The sequence below is a fragment of the Scomber scombrus genome, chromosome 22 (assembly GCF_963691925.1).
Source record: "Scomber scombrus chromosome 22, fScoSco1.1, whole genome shotgun sequence".
Lineage (NCBI taxonomy): Eukaryota > Metazoa > Chordata > Actinopteri > Scombriformes > Scombridae > Scomber > Scomber scombrus.
Genome location: NC_084991.1, coordinates 7,944,891 through 7,966,372, shown reverse-complemented (window position 1 = coordinate 7,966,372; position 21,482 = coordinate 7,944,891). Strand labels below are relative to the sequence as shown.

The following is a 21,482-nucleotide window of genomic DNA, read 5'->3' as shown; positions in this document are numbered from 1 at the left end:
GGAGGAGGTGGAGGAGGGCCCACAGGAAAGGGCCCTGGCTTGGGACCCGCGGCCGGCCCTTATATCCCCCCGAAAAAACAGGCTCCACATTGACTTGGGCCTTGGCAGCCATTGGGAGGCTCCAGCAACTCCCTCCTCCCACACCACCACCTCCTTCTCTCCATTCTCCCCCCCACCTCCTCCACCTCCCCTCTCCAAAAACCGAGCAGGGGGTCAGCATTGAATAAGCAATTATACAAGCACTGGCGGAGTTTGTCTAAGACTTGCCACCCTGAACACTGAAGTATTGAGACGGAGGAGGGGAAAAAAAGAGAAACGGAGAAAGCACCGAGCGGAGAGACGTGTATGTGTGTGTGTGCGGCGAGAGCACCCTCGCCGTCGGCCATGACAGAGAACAGAAAAAGAGTATGTTTACATGTGATTTTGAGATTAGATTATAACCAGATTAAGGGCGAGGTCTAAATCTTTTGCAACTGTCATGTAAACACCTTAACCAGGTTATCTTAACTGAATTAAAGAGGAAAATCAGAGCAAGCATAACCAAACCCTGGAATACTCATCACTCTTTTGAGTTATGAGCCTTAATGGTTTGATGATAAAAAGTCAAGTTTTTCTTTCTCTTAATGTCATCTTAAAGGGGAGGCGGGGGGGCACATCCTCTCTTAGATGAACTCAGCTATCAGACACATCTGGTTACTCTCATTCTCATAAACACTCTGATGATCATTAGGCTTAATCTGGGTTATGAAAGTGCACATAGACCCATGCTTACATAGGCAAAGATGTGCTAAACTAACAAAGTGTTTTAATTAGGAAAAGTTAAGGGGGGAAATGTGTTACTTGAGTCTTCGAGGAGTCAAATTTTACAACTTGGACAGACCGGATGGGTGTGCATTATTGAGCCGTTCAAAAAAGACTTCAGAAAAGCAGAATTTGGAATAAGAGCCCTCACTTATTTACACCCTCTCGACGCCGCAGCTTCTTTTTTTTCTTACTGCGCTTGTCGGTTTGGCTATTCCACCCCCCACCCCCCCTCTTGCGCTGTCAGAGCCAACATACTCCATTACGAAATGATGATGTTGATATTTTGATGATCAATTCATGTCTGGTTGAGCTGGGCCATGTGTCTGGACACATTTTCATCGATTCCTTCTAAAGACGGGCCAATCATTCCAAAAGCGGAAAAGAGGGGAGAGGGGGGGGGGTGTGTGTGCCAAGATTACGGGCAGTCTCTCGTCAAAAAAAGAAGAAGAAGAAGGGAAAAAAACAAAAACAGGGGCACTATACAGCGGCTTGAGAGATAGAGAGGGAGATGTATCAAAAAGCTTTTTGTCCGAGCCCACCTCGCACCACCACCTCCGCAAGGTTAGCCGCTAAAAGTACCAATTACTGGCTTGTTGTTGGGGGAGAACAGCGCTTGGCAACAGTTGCCGCGGTGGCCGGGCCTCTGTGTAAACACTAAAATCCCTCTCCTCCTCCCTCCTCACTCCTCCTCATCCCTCCTCCTTACTTTCAAACCCCCCCTCCTCCCTCCCAGTGTTCCCTGTCTCCCATCGAAGCAGAGGATCGCGGTGAGAAACAGAAAAGTGTGTGTGTGTGTGTGTGTGTGTGTGTGTGTAAGTCCCTAATCGGTCTCAGGGTCCACAGCGACTTCTCATTCAGAAGCCGCTCCAACTTTAGTTATTAATAAACAGCAGACCACTAGGCAGGCTAGTGGGGGGGCACCAGCATGCCTCACACACACTCACACAGACTGAATCAAACTGCAAAAAAAAAAAAAAAGTATTTGGCAGACTCTCACACACTCGGCAGCATCATGACATGGACTTCTGAGAGATACGAAACAAGTTATTCACCTTGCAATTAAGTGAAGTTTTTGGTTGAGTCGGCGAGGGACATATGGTCCTCCCCTAAAGTGCTGCGACAATCATAGAAGTGTCTTTAAACACATTTTCGGGGCGACACACCTGTTAACACACACACACACACACACACAATATCACTTGCCAAAACACCTAAAGACTAACCGAGGAGACAGGTTTTTATTTTGGTCTACTTAAAGTTAGATGTAGTTTCAGAGTAAAAGCTTAAAAAAAGGAACACATATTTTGTTTTTTTCCCTTCTTCTCATGTAAGTGTGCAGCAAGAATCTAAAAAGAGGGATTCTAGCTAACACAAAACAACAGATGTAATGGGATCTTTTTTTTCTCTCTCTCTCTCTCTCTCTCTCTCTCTGTCTCTCTCTAATATTAGGTGCTTCGGATTGTATGGATGCATAGCAACATGTTTCCATTAAATATGACGTTCTAAGAATAGGCCACGGAACATAAAGCAAATTCTTTTTTTTAATTCTTTTTTTTTTTTTTTACAAGGGTGTCAGTCAACAATTTAATAAATTGAAAATCCATTTATCTGAATACAGAGTTCTGCCCTTCACTCCACTGCCTTTCCCTAACAGATGGTGTTGTGGGTGCTTATGTCCAATTTGATTTGAACCAAACCCTCAGCCAATTTTTACACTGGCATGAAATCTCAGCGAGCCAGATCCACACACTGGCAGTCAGAAATAGCAGCGGAGAGGGCGCGACATTGTGAAAGAACGATGAAGGGCAAAATCTGGAGCGACATTCGAGAAAGTCGCAGAAAAACTTTCCTTGTTGTTTCATTTTTCTTCTATGTGTGTGTGTGTGCGTGCGTGCCTCTCCCCCTCCACCCCCCCACCACCACTACCACCTCCTCTTCCTCCCCTCCTCTGCATGTTGTTTTTGTGCCGAGCTGGAGAAATTAGCGATGCTATCTTAATGCTGTGTTTTTGCGGGAGAGAGAGAGAATGTTCCTTTCACACACACACACACACACACACACACACACACACACACACACACACACACACACACACACACACACACACACACACACACACACACACACACACACCATTTTCCCAATTGCCTCTGTGACCTCCATTATCATTAAATGGTCTTTGATAGCATCTAGACATTTGAATCCACTGCGGACTAATTCAGCTCGGCCCCTGATAGCCGCTGCCACTGCACCTTATTAGGGACAAGCTATGGGACCGAACACAGATCCCATTTTCATTTTACTGCCTCATACTTTACAGGCTGAAGAGACCAAGTGTCAACTGCGGTACTGATAACCACCAAATACTGCCTGCTAATTGCCCGGTTAACAAACAGAGCCTCATGAGAGACTTTTGAATAGATAATAGAGGCTCACATGCGACAATGGCTGGCGCTGTATTTAAAACTCAATGTATTCACTGAGGAGCCTTTTGAATAGCTGCTCTGACAACTGCATTGTATCCTATTGCTGCTGTCAGGTTGAAATCTTGCATCTTTTGCATGTAAACTTTTCAAAAAGAGAGATTTTTTTTTTTGCAGTTTCTAGCTGAGAGAGAAGGTGCATTTTTTCATATGATCTAATATATTTTAAGAGTTTTTTATAGGTTGAAGTGGTCAAAGAATTGACTCAAGTAATAGAGATTCATGATGTAATCTGTCAAGTAAAATCCCTAAAATTGGTTTCCTCTTAGATCCCAATGTAATTTACAAACTTTTGAAATCTTTAATTTCATGGAAAAATTTGATTTATGTATCATCAATCAATCACCTGCCCACCTCCCCTAAAAAAGAATAAAAAAAGAACCACAAGAAATAAAAGGTGCCTGCAAATTCTGCTGCCTCAACCTGGTGTCAGGGCGAGGAGAGGGTTAAATAGTCGGGGGCCGGCACTCTTTTAATGCACGCACATCTCTCCCTGTCAAAAGCATCCTGTTAAAGTAGGCCAAGGCATGTGTATTGGTGTGTGTCTGTCTGAGTGTGTGTGTGTGAGTGTGTGTCGTACACAGTGGCTCAGGCTGCTGTAATGGAAAATGACACTTGCAATCTGTCTCGTGGCAATAACCCCTCTTCAGTGCTCTTGTCTCCACTCCACACACATATACAAACACATGTGCGCGTACACACACACACAAACACACACTCAATGTCTCTGTCGCTGCAGCGACCCCCGGGCCGTCCTTGTCACTGCACAGCTTTATTGCATCACTTTAACGTGACAACAAAAGAAGGCATTGTGTATTGGGCCTACCGTGTATAGGAGGGGAGCGGACCCACGCATTAAGAGACAGACGGAGAACACACACACACACACACACACACACACACACACACACACACACACACAGTGCCGCATTTTCTCTTGCGAGTCCCCCTGCGAGTGACATTTTTCGTCTGCCTGTCAAAGCAATGACAGAGAGACAGACAGAACAGCAAGACACTCCTGACACACTAATGCTGCTTTGCATGTTGGAAGCCTATTCAAACAGGGCTGAGCTGTGACTTTAACCTCCCCTGTGTTTGTGTGTGTGTGTGTGTGTGTGTGTGTGTGTGTATGTGAGACTGATGGGTAAAGACTGTTATTTCTGATGCTATCATAGTTTTGGCCCTGTGTCGGCTCTTTGATTGACAGCTGGCTTGACTGTAGAGTGCCTTAGCATTGCCGAACGGCGGAGGCGGGACCCGCCTATTCTAGTTAACGCAGACGCTGTTGACAAGCTCAAACAGACGTACACACACATGCACGCGCATCTTCCCTCCTCCTCCTCTCTGTTTACGTGCCTGCTTTAGTCTCGATAGTGGTCTCTGTCTCTTTTTTTTGCGTCTTTCTTCTCTATGTGTGAATGTTTGTTCCATCTGTGCGTCGATCGGCCTGAGACAGAGAGCGTTGTAAAGTCTTAAGAATAGACCACATTGTCTTGTGTGCTGCTCAAAGATAGGGCGACAGACATGTGAGAACCATTAGACCAATGGCAACAACAGTCCAAACAGCACTGGAATGCTCTGCTGACTAGCATGTGTGTGTGTGTTCATGTTTGTGTATGTGTGTGAGTGTGTGTGTGTGTGTGTGCCCGACCTGTAAATCTTTCCCCTACTCCCCAATTTTCCTGGCAAGATCACATCGTTTTCAGGCAAAGAAGAGAGAGAGTGAGTGTGAGAGAGAGAGAGAAAAAAGTTTGATTGGTTGATGAGATTTGCCTCGTCAATAACGGCTGATGCTGCTGCTTAGGTCACATTTAGATCACTTAGCCATCTGTGGCTAACAAATAGGAAGGAAAGACCTCACACAAATCAAATGACAATAACAGTGTTGGTGAAACTACATAATGTAACCCAGTAGAAATGTAGCTCTTTAATTTCTTATTGAATATGTACATGAATGGAAAAACACTTAATAAAAACAGTCGCTTTGGCACATAAAGTTCAGTTTACTAGTCATGAGTAGTACATATGTGTACATATATAGTTGTATAATGTCTAGTGGGCATTTGGGAAGCAGTGAGGATGCTACAGGTTGCATTATGGTAAATATAGGAGCCAATGTTTTTGGAGCTCAGGACTAAAAATCAGGATATGTTGGCACTTCCTGAACATCTGTCACTTCTGAGCTCTTGCAGTAGTTTCTAAGTGAATATGTGCCACTGTGTCAATCACAAGCCCTTCCAGGAAGAAGAGAGAGAAAAAAAAGTCTTCCCAGTTTCCTAATTCTGCCTAACTAATAAATGATTTGGATGCTTATCAAATCCGATTTTTCTATTAACAAATGGCGGTTCTGCTTTCATTAAATAAATCTCCTTTTAATCAAATCATTTATATCTTTATCACAACAATTTAATATATCAGCTCTTGTTATACTTTAATCAACTTATTATGATCATTTTTTGAGTTCGACCCCCTCGTACGCACACAAGTGGCTTTTTCTTCCTGAACATTCCTCCGGTTTTTGACCCCCTCTTCCTCCCTCCCTCCCTCCTCCTCTCCCCCCCTCTGCCATTCCCCGGACAAGACACCCATGACTCTTTGAGTGGGCTAATTGTCTTAACAACGTTTGGCTCGGCTCAGACTGGAGACTACAGTGGGGTATGATAACCTTGGCCCTAACCTCATTAGTGTAATCAAGCAAACCAACAAAACGGACGAGGAGGGCGTAATCGCCATTGAACTAGAGCGGGGAAAGGGTGGGGGGGTGATGTGGGCTAGAAAGGGGTTAGAAGTCCTGCGTTCGCCTGTGTTTTCACATAGTAAACTGATACCGGGGGGGCAGGGAGGGCTAGACAGAGGGCTCAATGTTAGAGAGTGTGTTGGGTGTGTGCGCTTTTGGGCGTAAGAGTGTGTCAGACAAACCGACATGACCTAACAAACAAGTGTCCAGTGTCTTAGCGTGGACGGCTCCTTGAACCGGCATCACAAGACCGTCTAGTGTGAAGCTTGCAAACAAACATGAGTACATGGGTTCAGTTTGAGAGAGAAAGAGAGGGAGAGAGAGGAAAAAAAAGAGTGAGAGAGAGAGAGGAAGAGAGACAGACAGACACCAAAAGGAAGAGAGTTAAAGATAGATCAAAAATCTGCCAGAAGGAAAAAGACGGATAGTGGAATGTTTCCCCCGATACTTTGTGTCTATGAATGAATGTGTGTGTGTCTGTGTGTGTGTGTGTGTGTGTAAAATGGACCCTGATATACCAGCTTGCCACCCTGAAGCCCACTACCCACCATCTGACACACACAAACACTCATACACACACGCACGCACAGGAAGCTTGTGAACTCCACCCACATCTAAAGAAGCCTTTAATAGCGCCGTTACACACCACTCAGACACTGCTGATCATTGATATTCATAGTTAATCATCATTTTACTCACAAATTTCATCAACAAGGAATCTGATTCTAAATTTAAGGAAGCGTCAGGCTGCAAAAGGCCTGCGAGCGTAGGAAGGTGCCAAAAAAAACCCTCCCGGTGACGCATGCATGCAGACACACAAACAAGCCGATCAGAGATGTATCGGCAAGAGAGTTTTATGGTAACGCGTCGAAAACGAAGGAAGGGGAGGGATGTTTGTGCATTTGTGTGTTGCCTGGGCTAGATTGGATGTTTTGGAGAAAAAGAAAGAAAAAAAAAAAGGAAGAAGTGAGTGTGAGGGAGGAGGAGGGTGAGGGTGAAGGTGGAGGTAGAAATCATGTGTCGCCTTAGGAATGGAGAGTTTGTCCAGCGGTAAACAGAGTTACCGGCCAAGCGAACATAAACAGGCTCAGTGAAGGTTTACTCACTGAATACTGACGCACTGTCCTCAAGAAAACACACTGCGATAAGAGTCTATGAATAAAAACACACCTGGTTAGTTAAGTTTTATGTCCCAATTCTGGTATAAAGGAGCAGAAGGTAGGCTTTTTGGCAAATATAGCTGCAAATAATGTTTAATTTTGACATATAATGTAGCTGTGGAGGGTAAATAATCTGTCAATTTTAATATATATTATAAAAATGGCAACTTTGACATATATATTATGACATTATAACAGTATTTTACAGCTGTAGTAAATCAAGGTGGAGCTCCCTTAATTACTTTACAAACAGTTAGATAGGTTAGTCAAACCTACAGGTCAAAGAGCCACGATAAATCTATTGAGGTTGTAAACTTTTTTTTAAAAAAGTCGTCTAATCTCTTCTTCTTTTTGTGTGAAATATTGAATACAGTCATTTAAATGAAAACATCCAAACCAGGTTAAGAGGGGGAGGCTTCTCTTTGAATGCTGACAGTCTGAAATGTAACAAAGTGCTCAAATTATACACTGTTGTTTAGTAAAAGATCAGGTCACAAGCTAAAAGAGATTGGTTAGCATTAGTTTAATCTTTGACAAAGATCTGTGTTTTATAGGCTAATCAAATGTTTTATGATGTTTTATGATGATTTAAGCTTCATCTGAAAAGTCACCACTATAACTGAGAGATACATGTAGAAGAAAACCAGTTCTTCTCTCTGAAAATAGTGCATACAATTAGCATAAAATGGAAATACTAAGCAAGTGGTACTACATAAAGTAAGTAAAGTACACATAACTTAAATCATATTTACATATTTAGGTACAAAACTTGAATAAATATACTTGCAATACTGTTCCATTACTCTGTAGGTCACAGTTAAGTTTATGCCTGTGCCACAGCAAATAAATAAATAGGTCATTTGAAACAAAACTCACAGATTTTGATTCTAATAATGATCTCACTGATAATGATCACTGCTCTTCTGCAGTTAGTTTTCTCGTCAGAAGGTCAGTTACTGGATGAATCATTAGCTTCAAGTGCTGAAAACCTCACTGTCTGAAGGAATTTAACAAACATTTAGTGAGGGAATCACTAAGAGATCACAGTAACTCTAATTAGTCTGAACCTGCTTGAAAATTAGGACTGATTTTGAACTTTGTATCTACCTTAAATAGTTCCAAAAACATCTCCAAGTCTTAAGTCATTTTTATAGGGGAAAAAAAACAAAACAGGAAACTGTGAATACCTAGAAGAAGGCCCCTTTTGAATAAGGACTGTGGTTGTCTAGGTGAGTCCATAGCGACTGTGACTGTGTATTAATGATCACTGTAGTATCATGTCATAATGTGGCTTTTATACCCACTGACTGTGATGTTTTGGAAATGCTACAGAAACACACACCTGGGTTACAGACAAGACTGGCGTACAGCAGCTGATTTGCTTTGTCGGTATTACAATGAGCCAAGAGGAGCTGTGTTTGTGTGTGTGTGTGTGTATGTGTGCCACACTTGCATCTGAGTGTGCGTATGTTTAGATGTTTGTGTGTGTGTGTGTGTGTGTGTAGGTGACAGCTCCAGCCCCAAACTGACTGGCATCTGGCGGTGGCAGTTGTTTTAACAGCTGAGCTGACAGCATTAATCCGAACGCACCCAAATCAAAAGGAGACAACACCTGTTCACTGCTCCTGAGCCCAGCCGAGGAAGAGACGAGGGGAGAGGGAGAGGGAGGGAGGGAGCGAGGGAGGGAGGGGAGGTTGGAAGGGAGAGGGAGAAGTATGAATGGAGGCAGGCAGTGAAAGAGATGGAGGGGGAGTGATTAGAAGCAGGTGGAGAGAATGACAGGGACAAAAGGGAAGTATAGGAGGAGAAGGATGGAGGGAAGGTGGCAGAGAAGAGGAATAGAAAGTGAGGATAGGGACAAGGATGGAAAGCAAGGGGGAAGAAAAGAGAGAGAGAGGAGAGGATGAGGTAGGAAAAAAGAAGAGGATGGGGTTGGAAGAAGGGGGGGACGATGAGAGCGGGCATGATGCCAGGCAACACACACACACACACACACACACACACAGACACAGCACTCTCTCCCCTGAGCGAAGCGGAAAGGGGCAGTGGGCCAAACGAGGAGGGAGGGGTGAAAACAGAGGGAAGGGAGGGGAGAGGTGAATGGATGGATAAAGGGATCCCACAGGGAGAAAGAGAGAAGGACGGCTGGAGAGGGGAAGGAGGGAGGAGGAGGGGGGGAGCAGGCAGGCAGACAGAGAAGTACAGCAATCTCTCCAGAAGAGCATCAGAGCTGCGACATGAGTGGCTGGTGATGATGACTGCTCTGCTAGCCAAGCAGCAGCAGCGGCGGCGGAGGAAAAGAATGCAGCACTGGCGAGATGATGGTGGTGGAGTGGAGGGGTGGAGGGGAGGAGGAGGAGGAGAGAGGGGGGGGGGGGGGGGGAGTCACTGGAGATGCTTGTCTCCCAACATCTGGCTCAAATAAGGCCGGGACTCACTGTGGCTTTCGGGGTCGTGACCTCTTGTGACTGACAGCATAGACACCAAGCACTTCATCTGCAGGACCCTGCCCTCTGACCAGGCAGTCAGGGGTTAATTAATATAGACCCCCGCGGCTTCAAAGAGTGACACAGTGACTGGCTGACGGAGCGGCTGAGTGACTGGCTCTCTGTGTGGATGTCTGACTATTGTGAGAACTGGATTCTTTGCTAGTTGACTGAGTGACTGAAGTACTGAAGCTACACACCACTTTGGTACAAGAGAGTGGAAACAGTAGGGGCAGCCTGTGGGTGGCGATTACGTAGATTGTTGGCATACGTCCAATCGCTATCCCTGATGCATCATGGGGAACTAGCTATGACTCTTCGGTTAGGTCACTCAGGCCCATGTGTACATCATCATATCTAGAGTATTTGAGTTTTTTACTGACATTTTCGGACAATCTCACGCCTCCACTCCAGCCGGGGAAAGCCCCTCTACAACCATGTCATGTCACAGCCTTAAATCCGGCGTCGGGCGCTACATCTCCGACGCTTTCAACATGTGTGTTGCAGCTGAGATGTTAAATTATCCTAAGAAGATTGTGCTACTTTGTACACAAGCCTGAGCGCGGATTATACAGGAGAAACCAGGGGTGTAGTCTCTGTCACACATATATGTGTAACAACATTCAGTACCAAGTGAAGATAAGCAGACACACACAGACTTGCTTGTATGTAATGTACAAGTACACACACTGAATCTCTGTCTTGCATAAACACAGTCACAGCTAATAAGCTCTAACACAGAGCTTACTTACAGTCTATTTAAAGTACATTCATAGCCTACAGTGAGCTTACTGCTGCCATCAAAGTGGAGATGTGTACATACAGTATACAACCTGTTTATATAGGTCACATAAGCAAACACACAAATGTATGCATACTGTACATTTATACACCTCACAATATGTAAAGTGAAGCAGAGTTTTATTTTGACATGCAGGGAAATATCTGCATCTCTGAAGTTATGAATCCTTATATTATGAGCAACTTTTATCTATTCCACTCATTATTTGATAACTTTTAATTAGCCAAGTTAAAGCCTCCATGTGCACTCACTTTAACAGTTTACATGTTTGTTGGCAGAGCCGTGATACCTTTCTCTATTCTGCGGTGGCACGACGTCAAGATGAAAAAAAAAAAATCAAGCGTTTCATTCCCGAAAATGTGACATCCACCTACGCACAAAGTAACTCCTGGTATGTCAGTTAACTACTCAATAGGAGCTTGTTGAAGTTGTTGGCTTCAACAAAGTAAATGTTCAAGGATATAGTCATCTGGCCTTTTTTTTTTTTTTAAACTGGTTGAATTCCAAGCAGCAATTCCTTTCCACAAAGTTTTTTTATTACTTAAGTGCCCAAATGAAGAGTTTTAAGAATTTTTCAGCTGCATTTGATATCCTTTTTGATAAAGTAATTGAGGGATAAATGAAAGTCGGCGCACTTTACACAAAACTCATTAATCTCGCGGCCATTTTGCAGCATAAAAACATTCCTCTGTCTCTCCATGGGAATGGGGAGAAAAGACCAGAGAGGAAAAATAAGAAGAAAAGAAGAAGAAGAAAAACAACAACAGGGCTGTGCAAATGAAGAGAGTTTATGAGAGAGCTGAATAGATAAATCATGGATTCCACTGATTTGGTCATGGGACATGCTGTTGAATGGAAGTGAATGGGTGAATGCCAAAAACACTGGGGCCTGTCTAATATTTGGGAGTCTGTGACAGGAAGTCTTTATGTTGGACAGTCTGAGTCACACAAATGCACCCAAACATATTCATATAGGGAGTGTGACCCCACAGGAAACACACACACACACGCACACTCACACACACACACACACACACACACACACACACACACACACACACACACACACACACACACATATTGCCAGTACCTGCCTCATCATGCACACACACACACACACACACACACACACACACACACATATACATACTGTACTGTAGGACAGTCAAACTGTGACTGGGTCACAATTGCTAAGCTGTGGAAGCTCTGGCTGATTCATGAACCTCAGGCCTTTGTCCTTAACTTAATGCCACACCGGGAGGCCAATAACACACACAGACACACACACACACACCATCAGGAAAACCACAGGACCCTCTCTCCTCTCTTCTCTCTAAGCCCCTTTATGCTCCTGTATCGGACAAAAGCTAGGGTACTGCTCCCCCCCCCCTCCCCCCTCCCCCCTCCACACACCAAAAAAACACATACATACACACACACACACACACACACACACGCATGCACACTATTCATCTCCTTAATATCGCTCATCTGGAGTGGGAAGAATGGCAGCGAAGGAGTTTCATCCCCACCGATTGTCTGGCGCAAAGGCTGCGGAGAGAATGCCACGAAAAGCAGACGCAAAACAATTCAATAAGAAAAGTGACTTGAATGCGCCTTTCATCGAGCCAACAATGGACAGCCCCCACAATAGGCCTCAGGTTCGCCCCATGACGTCGCCGGTTTCTCATGCCACAAAAAAAAGGAAGAATTGACTCGATTTGAATTGCGAGGCTCGACCGTGATGATTTTTTTTTCTTCGTCGTCTGCTACAATCGGCGTCAAGTTAACTGACACAATGACATTCGGATAACTGAATGTGGAATAAAGTGATAAATAAAAAGGAGATGTTTTTTTATATATATATATATATATATATATATATATATATATATATATATATATATATATATATATATATAAGCAGTAAGAAGTGCTTCCAAGTGAGATTTATTTGTTCACAAGGAGACCATTACTTTATTTATATAATTTTTTATATTTTGAGAATGTTTAAATTCACAGGAAAGGAGGAGTCAGTGTTAATATTAAACAAATGGAGTTCAAGCCAGAGTTAGTCTCATAAGTGGGATGCTGACCATGTGTTTAAAGCCCCTTTTAATTGGCGAAGAGGAGGACAAGTGCGAACTTTCTCTCTTTCTCGTAGTCAATTTTAAAGAAAAGAAAACAATTCTCTTTTTCAACCTCCCCTTCTGTTTCGCTTCACTTGCCTTTCCTCTCTCTCTCTCTTTTTTTTTTTTCCCAGCGCGAGAAGAATGATCACGTCAAACAATGGCTGTGAGAGTCCTGCTGCACTTCATGTTAATTTATACATCTAACTAATTACCGACAAAGGGTGGAAATCACATAAAGACGTTCGCCCGCTCCCACGCTAGGGCTGTGAACCTGCTGCTGTGTGTGTGTGTGTGTGTGTGTGTGTGTGTGTGTGTGTATATGTGTGTGTGTGTGTGTGTGTGTGTGTGTGTGTGTGTGTGTGTGTGTGTGTGTGTGTGTGTGTGTGTGTGTGTGTGTGTGTCAGTCCACAAAATCCCCCTCAGGGATCTGTGCTTAAAAGTTGCAGGTCCGTGTGATGACTTGCATAGGGTTGAATATACTATTGTTGATGTTAATAGTGTGTGTGTGAGAGAGTGTTTGACATAACCCCCCATATAGCAGAGCAGTGGAAGGATTAAGCAAAGTGAAGAGGAGGAGGAGGAGGAGGGTGGACTGATGGACGGATGAACGAGAGACAGCTTCGGTCACTCCACTTCTCCGGCTCTTTCTTTCTTTCTTTTTTTTTGTCTCCCTTTCTCTCTTTCCTTCTTCTTGGCAGAATGTATCCGCCCTTCCCATTGTCACCCATTGGAGTGTACGGAGGCGTGAGGGGAGCTCCGGCCACTGTGTGCTTGTGTGGCACAATGGCCTTGCCTAAGTGCTGTCCTATAAAATGCCTCAGTGCGCTCTAAAAGCAAGCCCCGGGTTCCCTCCCCTGCCTTGAAAATAGATGAAGTGCGGTGCGTGCGTGTGTGTCCGAGCGCACGCGCGTGTGTGTTCTGTGACATCATATTGTCACTTCATCGAGTTGGCGTTTTCAGTATGGAAACCGGTGCCTCCGGGCGAGTACGCTCAGCCATAAAAACGCTATTCTGGTTGACCTCGAGGTTGCCCGCGCGGTAGTAAACCTGCACGCACAGTGCTTTGTATGTGTGTGTGCACTTGAGCGTGTGTGTCTTCTCTTGTTTCCCTGCACGTGCGCCCAGATCAAGCCCATAAAATATAGAGGGGCCAGGGTCTGAACCCCAGAGCTGCACCCTGACTCAGTAAAACAACAAGAATATTGCCAGTTTTTGACCCTGACAAGGTGAATGCCAAGAGAGGAGAGTGTCTGCCAAAGCAACAGAAGCTCAGAGCACAATTACTCGAGAATGGGATCAATTTACTCACTTCAATTTTTTAGGTAGGATATCAAAAAATGGTAAAAATATTACAGCAGATCCTCCGAAGTTGATTTGTTGACATTTTAAAACACTGCTGTATCAATATAAAAAATCCTATCACAGACTTTTTCTCAGGAAGTGAAGTGTTGATGTTGGGTTTCCGAAGAAATGAGGAATACTGGAGAACTTGGCTGATACACTAAAATAATAAAAAAAAGCCTCCTCATCTTAACATTTTATTCCTATTTGCAGTTTAATCTTTGCATTATTAAAACATAAATGTATACTGTGCTAAAACACGTCTAAATCTTTCAGATCACTCCGAAGATAAAAAGATGTAGATATGTTTACTCTTCAGTACAAGTTACACTGATTTAAAAAAAGGGAAAACATAACATGTCCCTGAGGCCGAGAAGCCCCAGTGACGGGTAGATGTAGCTGGGTAGCAGAGGGTCTGCAGTGGGGTCCAGAGATGGAGCTCAGCTGGCACTTAATGTGAGCCACTTTCAGTGTAAGCTGTGAGAGGAAAGAAGGAAGGAAGAAGGAGGAGAGGAGAGGAGAGGAGAAGAGGAATGAGGCTGAGTGTCTGGTGAAAGTCCAGGGCAGAGGAGGCACCACTCCAGGGGCCGAGAGGAACATCTGTGGCCCATTTAGTGATGTTTTCTCCTCCTTTTTTAATTCCCCTCGTTTTACTACTCTTCAGTTATGCAGTCCACTGTACATCTTTCTATCTATCCGTCCATCCGTCTATACATTATCCCTCTATCTGATAGAGGTCTCTTTTCCCACAGGTGGTCTAATAGATTATCACCAGGTTTTGCTCTGTAGCACAGGGGTCACGAGGGGTTAAACGGTGAGTCCGAGGAAACTGTCCAGCCCAGGTGTGTGTGTGTGTGTGTTTGTGTTTGTGTGTGTGTTCATCCTAGGATGTGCGGCCAACTCTCCTGGGCTTTAGCACCGGCTCTCCTCTCGACCCCGCGCCTCCCGTGACGCTCTGCACTCTGCTCTCATTATTCCACGTAATGACACACACACACACTCCAGCACGAGCCGCTCGCCCAGCGGCCTCTCGCCTCGACTCCAGACGAACACACACACACACACACATACACGTACACACAAGTCAGTGTCACGGCATTTTTATCTCCGCTGTTCCTCCATGTAGCTACTGAAGAATGTATTAAAGACAGCGGCTAGCTATGTGTGTGTGTGTGTATGTGTTTGTGCACATATATGTACCTGTGCTTGTGCTTGTGTGTGTGTGTGTGTGTGTGTGTGTGTGTGTGTGTGTGTGTGTGTGTGTGTGTGTGTGTGTGTGTGTGTGTGTGGGAGAAAGTGAGTGTGCATCGCATCTCCAGGGTAGCAGGTGGCCGGTGGAGAAAGACAGGAGATGAATGGAGAGAGCAGGAGAGCGGTGGAGCATGGTTGGGCCAGGCCATGGGGGACAACATGGCTAGTCATTTATTAGGGGGCCAACACACACACACACACACACACACACACACACACACACACACACACACACACACACACACACACACACACACACACGCGCACACACACCTTGCATGCATGCAGCTAAATGCAATACTTCCCCTAAGACACAAACACAACTACACACATGTGCACAGGCATCCTATTGCAAATACATATGCAAATACACAAGTATACATGCTCCCTAAGGCTTCAACAGCACACACACACACACACACACACACACACACACACACACACACACACAGACACACACACACACACACAGGCTGACCTAGTATCTACCACTCTCCATTCATCTAACCTAAGTAGAGCAACACTAGCCACAGACACAAAACTATATCTTTCAAACTTAAGCCATACTTTGTGTGCGTGTTTGTGTGTGCGACTGTCTATTAGGTGCATGTGTGTGTGTGTGAGACGTCTAGCTCAAGGCCTGCCTTCGGATAAGTCAGGCTTCTCATTCCGTTTCGAGATGTTTATCGTTTTCTGACCCATTTTGTGTCTTTGGCCCCTTATTCACATCCCTCTCGGTGTTAATGTTCCTCCACTCTAAATGTGTGTGTGTATGTGTGTGAGCGTGTGTGTCATTGATCCAGCTGGAAGCACTGTGTGAGCATGTGTGTGTAAAAAAAAGAGAGAGAGAGAGACTGGGAGAAAGAGAGAGAGAGCAGTAATATTCCAGGCCTTTCATAATGATTAAAGCCTTCATTAAATTTTCATCCCAACCTGCTGTTTGCTGCTAATGGCCTTTGTGAGCCACACAGCCAAACAATAGCTAGCCGGGCACAGAAAAGGGATTTCTATCTCGCGTTCAATACCGCCCCTCGTTGTTTCTACACCCCCCCCCCCCCCCCCCCCCCCCCTCCACCTCCACCCTCCTCCTCCTCCTCCTCTCCATTTCCCTCTGCCTCTCTTCATCTTTTCTCAGCTTCCCTTTTCTTCTTATACTCTCTTTTCTTTCTTCCTTTTCTCTCTTGCTTAGCCGGGGTTTTTGTGTGTATATATATGTGTGTGTGCGTGTGTGAGTGTGTGGGTCTGGAGGCGCTGGGGCCTTTTGTTGGCGCGTTTCATTTAAACGTGGGGCAGATAATGCTTGGGGTCGGTTTGGATGGCGCACCGCAGTGGCGCTCTCTGCTAATGGGGTCTGTGAAGACATTGCTCTTTCTCTCCTCTCCTTCACTCTTCTTCTTCTGTCTTTCGTTCTTCATCTCCCCCCCCTCACCCCCCTCCTTCTCTATCTCTCTCTCTCTCTCTCTCTCTTTGCCCTGGCTGACTCATAAAGATCCATTATTGTTGTTTTTTTCCTGTGCAGCCGGTTCATGAGGTCCAGTGAAGCAGCGAACAACCCAAAACACACCTCAATTACAGCTCAGCTCGAAAAACAGCCCAGTTTTTTTTCTCTTTCTTTTTCTTTTTGTGTGTGTGTGTGTGTAAAATGTGCCACAACAGGCCTCTCTATCGACTAGAATAAAAACAAGCAGACGGCGAGAGCTGACCAGCAGTCTCGGCCGCTTTGAAAAACCTCACCGAAAAAAGAAAAAAAAAAGCCTGGAAAATAAGGTTAGCACATCGCAGCTTGAAATGAAAGCCTGTTGATGTACTGGGGGAACACAAACACACCTACACACATACACAAGTACACACCTACACACTGCACTGCTCCACTCTTCTTTAACCTTTCGGGCAAGGTGTCATTCGAGGCTGCTTACAGTTCAGAGAAATCTTAACACAGCAGCGGTGTGTTTGGACGCCAAAAGGGCAAAACATGGAGGTGTATAAGGGGATATTGGGGTTGTGCTGGCATGCGTCTCTGCTCGAGCGCCCCTTGAGCAATGCCGGCTTCACAGGGGGCCTCGTTTTGGAAACTGACACCGACCCTCCCTGCGCAGCGCACAAAAGGTTCCTCCTCCAATAAAACCCAATGTTATTTATATTATCCCATCTTCCTAAAGGAGATGGACACCTGTTGGCGATCTACTTATCACATTATCACTGTCACATGCACTTCATAGTGACTTAAGCCCCTGTTTATCTGCTCGGTTGGAAATTAGAGTTGGCCACGGGCTAATTTTATCTCTTTTCTCAACTCCAACTGTTTAGCCCGAGGCTAAATTTGAAAATGAAATGCAGGGCTAATCGAGCTAAGCTATGTAGCCCTGGGCAAAAATCTGGTTTAGCCTCTTACAGTAAACAGTGTGTGTAATCTCAGCTCGAGACTGAAGAGAGAGAGCGTTACCCCAAGGTTAGAGAGGTGGGAAGATGTTAGAAAGGTGGCGAGTGATTCATTTAACCTTCGCTGGGAGAAATTGTTGTAAGAGTGAAAAAATAAAGGTAGGAAACACTTGGAGGGTGGTGAAGATATTCAAGTATGTTTGTTTCACACACTGGAGCATCCACTGCACGCGCACCACACACACACACACACACACACACACACACACTTCTTCTTCTTCGTCAGGCTGTGATAAATATGCAAAGCGTAGTGGACAATAGACTCAAACAGCTGATGCTGTCTGTCTGCGTGCAGTGGAAAAAACAAAAAAAACAAAGGCTCGCCTCTCATCTGAACGTGTGTGAGTTCATAACAGAGAGCCACAGAGAAAACAAGACAGCAAGAAAGAAAGGAAGGAAGAAAGGAGAGAGGAAGGACAAACAGATTGTGATAAAGAAGAGCGGCGCCGAGCCAGAGACGTGGTGGGGAGGGGGAGGGAGGGTTTGGGGGGGTTGCGGATCACATATCTGGCCGCACGGGCCGGAGTCCCCTCTCATCACTGACCTTCTGGCTCGTTCTTGATCAACTCCTCCATCTTGCGTTGCTTCAGTGTGTCCACCACGTCCGCCAGGCTGCCCTTGCGCCTCTCGGGGGTCCCCAGGGCGCCCGCGGCAGAGCCCCCGTCGCTACAGGGCCGACCCCCGCCTCCGCCTTCCTCTTTGCCCGGTGAGGTAGCATTGTGATGGGTGTAAGGACTCAGAGAGTTCCCCTTAGTGCCATCATGGTCCTAAAGGGAAGGAGAGGAAAAGAAAAAAGAAATGATTAGATTGAAAATTAGTTAAACTTCAAGGCGTAAATAAACCAACTGCGAAAGAAGAAAAGGAGGAGAGGATGGAGGAGGAGCTGGCATACCACCCACTCATTATCCCCATCTCTCTCGTTTTCTTGCTGTCTTTATTCTCTCCATCTCCCCTTCTCATAGCCCAATGCAACCAACTTTCATCCCGGGCCAGTTATCTCAAGTCAGGGCATACTTCCTTCGTCGTCTCCTTCTTCTTCTTTCTCTCTCGTGTCCTCTGGAATCTGCATTTGACTGACTTGGAGGTACTTGACAGAACGAGCACATGAAACGACAGCGAAAGCCTCCGCACACATTCAGATTCGCACTAACTCTTCATTACAAAGCCCGCCACTGCTCGCCTTTGAGGAATGTCCAACGCTACTGTACGTCTCCCAAGCCCGACTTTCAGTACTTTTGTCCCTAAGATTCGTGACAATTAATGCTGAAGATGCAGCTCCATCAAAAGTCTCAAAAAATAGACCCCCCCCCCCCCCCTACACACACACTTTCAAAAAACAAAGCTTTGGAGCCGTCTCAAGTCATTTCCATAAACTTATGAAAGGACTGAAAGGGGTAAAAAATTCACAACAGACAAAACAACAATCGGCATGACAGCTACAAAAATATAATATATACAACTCACGATGCAGCTCTGTGCCTTTTTGCCAAGCTGTCATGATGAATAATTATCCCGCGGTCTCTCCGACTGTCTAAGTTTACACAGCCTTTAAAAGGTAAGTTAAACCATCTTTGGAAATCGTGGCCCCCCCTCAAGTTAAAAAAATACCAAGTTGATTTATAAATCCATCCTCAAAGCTGTAAAATTTTATTTCAGTTTCATTTTGAAAGACCTTTTGGGGTCATAAAGCGGCTCGGGTTGTGTTTTGTTGACACTGGCTTTCCTTCCTCACCGTCCGGGGTCCCACAGACCCCACTGAGTTTAAATATTAATAATAACTTCAAAACCAACCATTTCGTCCCCTTTTTAAATAAGTTTTAATCAAAACTGGCCACCCTTCTCTTAGTTATAAACTGGGCTTGCACGTTTCATGAAGGTGAAAAAAAAAAGACTAAAGATTTATTATACTAAATAATAAAATATATCAAGTTACATATGTTATATGGATTAAAAGAAATCCTTGTTTTTGTCAGACTAAAAAGAAAAATGAAAGGGAAGATAGACGAAGAATAAACACAAATAAAAGCTCTAATGGCGGCGGTTTAATAGTAAGTTAAGTCTAGCATCTTAATCTTTGACCCAATAAAACCGGTGTTTGTTTGGACATCCAGCATGATAGACTTAATGCCGGCTCAGCCCAATTAACAGTGACACTGAGAGGGAGGACAGTGTCAGCTTCCAAACAGCTCATTACACTCTATATACACACTCTATCTCTGAGTGTAGACCACTGTATGTTGATGATGAATGGGTACGGGAACCCTATAGACATGCGGGTACAGTCTGCTCGTACTGTCACACACACGTGCTCAGGTGGGTACAGGTGAGTGTCGTGCTGTTTAATTACAGAAACAAGTGAGTCAGTCAGTCAATTAGACAACCAGTCTGTCAGCTCAGCTCTTTGCAGACATGAGGGTCAATGGTCCACAGTGTTAATCTTTGGCTAATCTCACTACAGTATGGAGCAGGCCACCTGGGACAGCAGCACACATTTCCAGCACCTCCGGTTGTCTGTCTGTCTGTGTGTGTGTGTGTGTGTGTGTGTGTGTGTGTGTGTGTGTGTGTGTGTGTGTGTGTGTGTGTGTGTGTGTGTGTGTGTGTGTGTGTGTGTGTGTGTGTGTGTGTGTGTGTGTGTGTGTGCATGTGATAGAGAGACTAATCTCTATAAAAACATATCTGCATATGAATGCAGAATCTGCAGGCGAAGGACAGAATTTTAGTTCCGGATGCGTTCTGGTTTCCGTTTCCAGCCCTGAGTAGTGTTAACCAATCACATTTGAGAGCGAGGATGGCACTTGAAATGTAGTCGGCCATTTTTTCTACAGGGGTATCCTTTGGTTGTATGAGGGTGACCAGTTGGGAGCCAAAGAGGCCCTAACCCTAAACCCTAACCCTAACACATTGGCCGAAATGACACCTAAAGGAAGTATCAATGTTTGTGTATCATGTGGAGAAACATTGGACTCGTGTAATAAAAGAAACTAATTGCTCTCAAAATCGGATTACACAACTGCTTTTGCTTTTGCATCCCAAGTTGCTAATCTGTAAACCAATAACCGGCACACGGAAGAGGAAGCCTCGGCCCGGAAGCCACAAAAACATTGGCCGTTGCCCCTCAGAGGCTGAACTGTTATGAGACGGTAGCGGACAAGAGAGGGCACATTCCAGAAGCATCGATTACATTATCGCATAGTAAGGCGGAGATGGTCCTCTAATCATTAACTTGCTGGCAGCTGGTGGAAGTGGAACTTAATACTGTGATCACAGTCCACAATGAAGTCATCTAGACCCTGAGTGACTCAACATTCTATTCTTTTCTATTCTATAGGCCGTTTTTTAAAAAAAATATAAAAGCATCCATCTGAGCAGAAGAGAAGAAGGACAAAAAAAAAAAAACCCATCCTCACACAACACAAAAGTATTGAGAGAATAAAGCAAAGGCAGAGGCTTTCAATATTGACGATGCTTTCATTGTCAGTGGCCAAACACTATATGAGAGCTACAGCAGACCATTATCACTTGGCATTTTCTACACTTCGTTGACTCTCTCTCTTTGGCTCTGTGTGTTTCCACACTCTGAATAAGTCAGCGCGCTCAATAATTCACTAATTCTCCCGGCGTTCTTGCGCATGCATTGTAGTATCGGAGGGACAGAGTGCAACAGCGATGACACGGCTGTAAGAGTTGTGTTTATATATGATGATGAGTTACAGGCTTCACTCAGTCACTGTTTAGGTTGCTGATATGCTCAGTAGAAGGCCGTGGAACATGCTAGGAAAACGTCTTGTGATCTTACAGCCCTGAAAGACTTTACTCTTCTCCCCCCTTCACCACCTGACCAAGTGGC

General features: G+C 44.9%; 1 protein-coding gene across 11 annotated transcripts in view; it reads right to left on the bottom strand.

Moving 5' to 3' along the window:
• Nucleotides 1-21,482, bottom strand: part of sox5 (SRY-box transcription factor 5) — a 105,538-nt gene that overhangs the window by 51,497 nt on the left and 32,559 nt on the right. For all 11 annotated transcript variants that reach the window (XM_062443362.1, XM_062443360.1, XM_062443361.1 and 8 more), the window contains exon 3: nt 18,180-18,402. In XM_062443362.1, coding sequence (XP_062299346.1) covers nt 18,180-18,402 — 223 coding nt within the window. The remainder of the gene's footprint in view (nt 1-18,179; nt 18,403-21,482) is intronic.